The following is a 1935-nucleotide window of genomic DNA, read 5'->3' as shown; positions in this document are numbered from 1 at the left end:
TTTCTCCCCCTAAAAAAATTAATATTCGAAACGAATCATTTTTAGAAAGCCCACAAGCACATCGAAACGAGCTTTATTGAAAGGTTTGGTAAACAAATCTGCCACGTTGTTATCAGTTTGAATTTGTTCCAAACAAATGAGTTTACGCTCATAGCACTCTCGAATAAAATGAATTTTAATGTCAATGTGCTTGGTTTTGGAATATTGAACCAGATTTTTAGCAATTTGAAAGGCCGCATCATTATCACAAAAAATGGAAGTGTCAAGAAAATTCAAACCGTAATCCAACAATTGATGTTGAATCCAGATAACCTGAGAGCAGCAACATATTCAGCCTCAGTTGTTGAGGTCGACACCGTTTCCTGTTTCTTGCATTGCCATGACACCAGTTGGTCCCCTAAAAACAGACATCCACCCGATGTAGATTTCCTGTCAAGATCACACCCTCCATAATTGCTGTCAGCGAACGCATATAAATCGAAATTGAGATTTTTAGGATATCAAAGGCCCGATTTAGGGCTACCTTTAAGATACCTAAAAATCCTTTTAACAGCAACTAAATGGGAAAGCTTAGGATTAGCCTGATAGCGGGTGCATTGACAGATGGCAAACATGATGTCAGGTCTGCTGGCAGTTAGATACATTAGAAATCCGATCATCAATCGATATGTAGTTTGATTAATGGATTCCCCATTTGTATACAGAGTCAACAGAGGCCTTTCTGCCATTAGAGTCGAAGCAATTTTTGAATCTTTAAAATCGAAAGTTTCTAGTACGTTTTCCACATATTTTCCTTGATGCAATAAAATGTTGGTCGAATCCTGTCGAACCTATAGCTTTAGGAACATTGTCAACTCACCCAGTGAGCTCATCTCAAATCTTTTCTTCATTACATCCTCGAACTCTTTGCATAGCTCTGTGCTTGTCGGCCCAAAGATGATATCGTCTACGTAGATATGTACAACAATTAAGTCTGTATCCACTTTCTTGATGAATGAGGTCTGATCAATCGTTCCCCTTGTGTATCCGTGCTCAAGAAAATGTTTTGTTAGAGTAGCATACCAAGATCTAGGAGCCTAATGCAACCCATATAGAGCCTTGTCCAACTTGTAAACATGATTTGGAAACATTGGATTGACAAACCCTGGTGCTTGATCAACATAAATCTCCTCCTTCACGACTCCGTACAAGAAGGCTGTCTTTACATCCATTTGATAAACTGTAAATCCCATGTAGGAAGCATATGCTAGAAATATATGAATGGCTTCCAAACGTGCTACAAGAGCATATACTTTTGTGTAGTCAAGACCCTCTATCTGCCTGAATCTGCAAACAACCAAACGAGCTTTATTGCACAAAATAACCCCGCTATCATCTTGCTTATTTCTAGAAACCCAACGTGTGTCCAAAGACTTCTTGCCCTTTGGTAGCTCTATCAACTGCCATACTCTCAATTTCTCAAACTGATTTAGTTCTTCATGCATTGCATCTATCCAACTCGGTTTACTTAATGCCATGGCCACACTCTTTGGTTCAATTTGGGATATGAAGAACGAATAGAGACACTCGTTGACATCGCCATTTTGACTTTTGGTCTGAACCCCGCTTTCTAGTGGACCAATAATGTTTTGGATAGGATGATCGCATTGAACTCTGGTTGGGATAGAATGGTTGATATGATTTACTGTGACTGGAAGAGTTGTAACGTTCTCAGGTCTGCCCGCTCCGAAATTACCTCCCTCTGACTGTTTGTAATCATGAGAAGTACTTGCCACAAATTCATTTGCAAATGGCTCTGGAAAGAGAAACTCCATCAAGGTTTGTGTGGCAGATACATCTTCCCCTGAAGAAATTTTAGCTTCTTCAGAAGTACGGGATGTGGCGTCACGGTCACATGTAGACTTTTGAACATATGAAGAGCACGATGTAATTGGT

The 1935-nt window shown here is 39.7% G+C and overlaps 1 protein-coding gene across 1 annotated transcript; it reads right to left on the bottom strand.

Moving 5' to 3' along the window:
• Nucleotides 1-272: 272 nt before the first annotated feature.
• LOC122196134 (uncharacterized mitochondrial protein AtMg00810-like) lies at nucleotides 273-728 on the bottom strand. Its single transcript, XM_042898472.1, has 2 exons — nucleotides 535-728; nucleotides 273-456 (listed from the first exon to the last, which is right to left on the bottom strand). The coding sequence occupies exons 1-2, from the start codon at nucleotides 726-728 to the stop codon at nucleotides 273-275; spliced, it is 378 nt and encodes a 125-aa protein (XP_042754406.1).
• Nucleotides 729-1935: the final 1207 nt, after the last annotated feature.

The sequence above is a fragment of the Lactuca sativa genome, chromosome 9, assembly GCF_002870075.4.
Source record: "Lactuca sativa cultivar Salinas chromosome 9, Lsat_Salinas_v11, whole genome shotgun sequence".
Lineage (NCBI taxonomy): Eukaryota > Viridiplantae > Streptophyta > Magnoliopsida > Asterales > Asteraceae > Lactuca > Lactuca sativa.
This window is presented reverse-complemented; position numbering and strand designations above follow the sequence as displayed.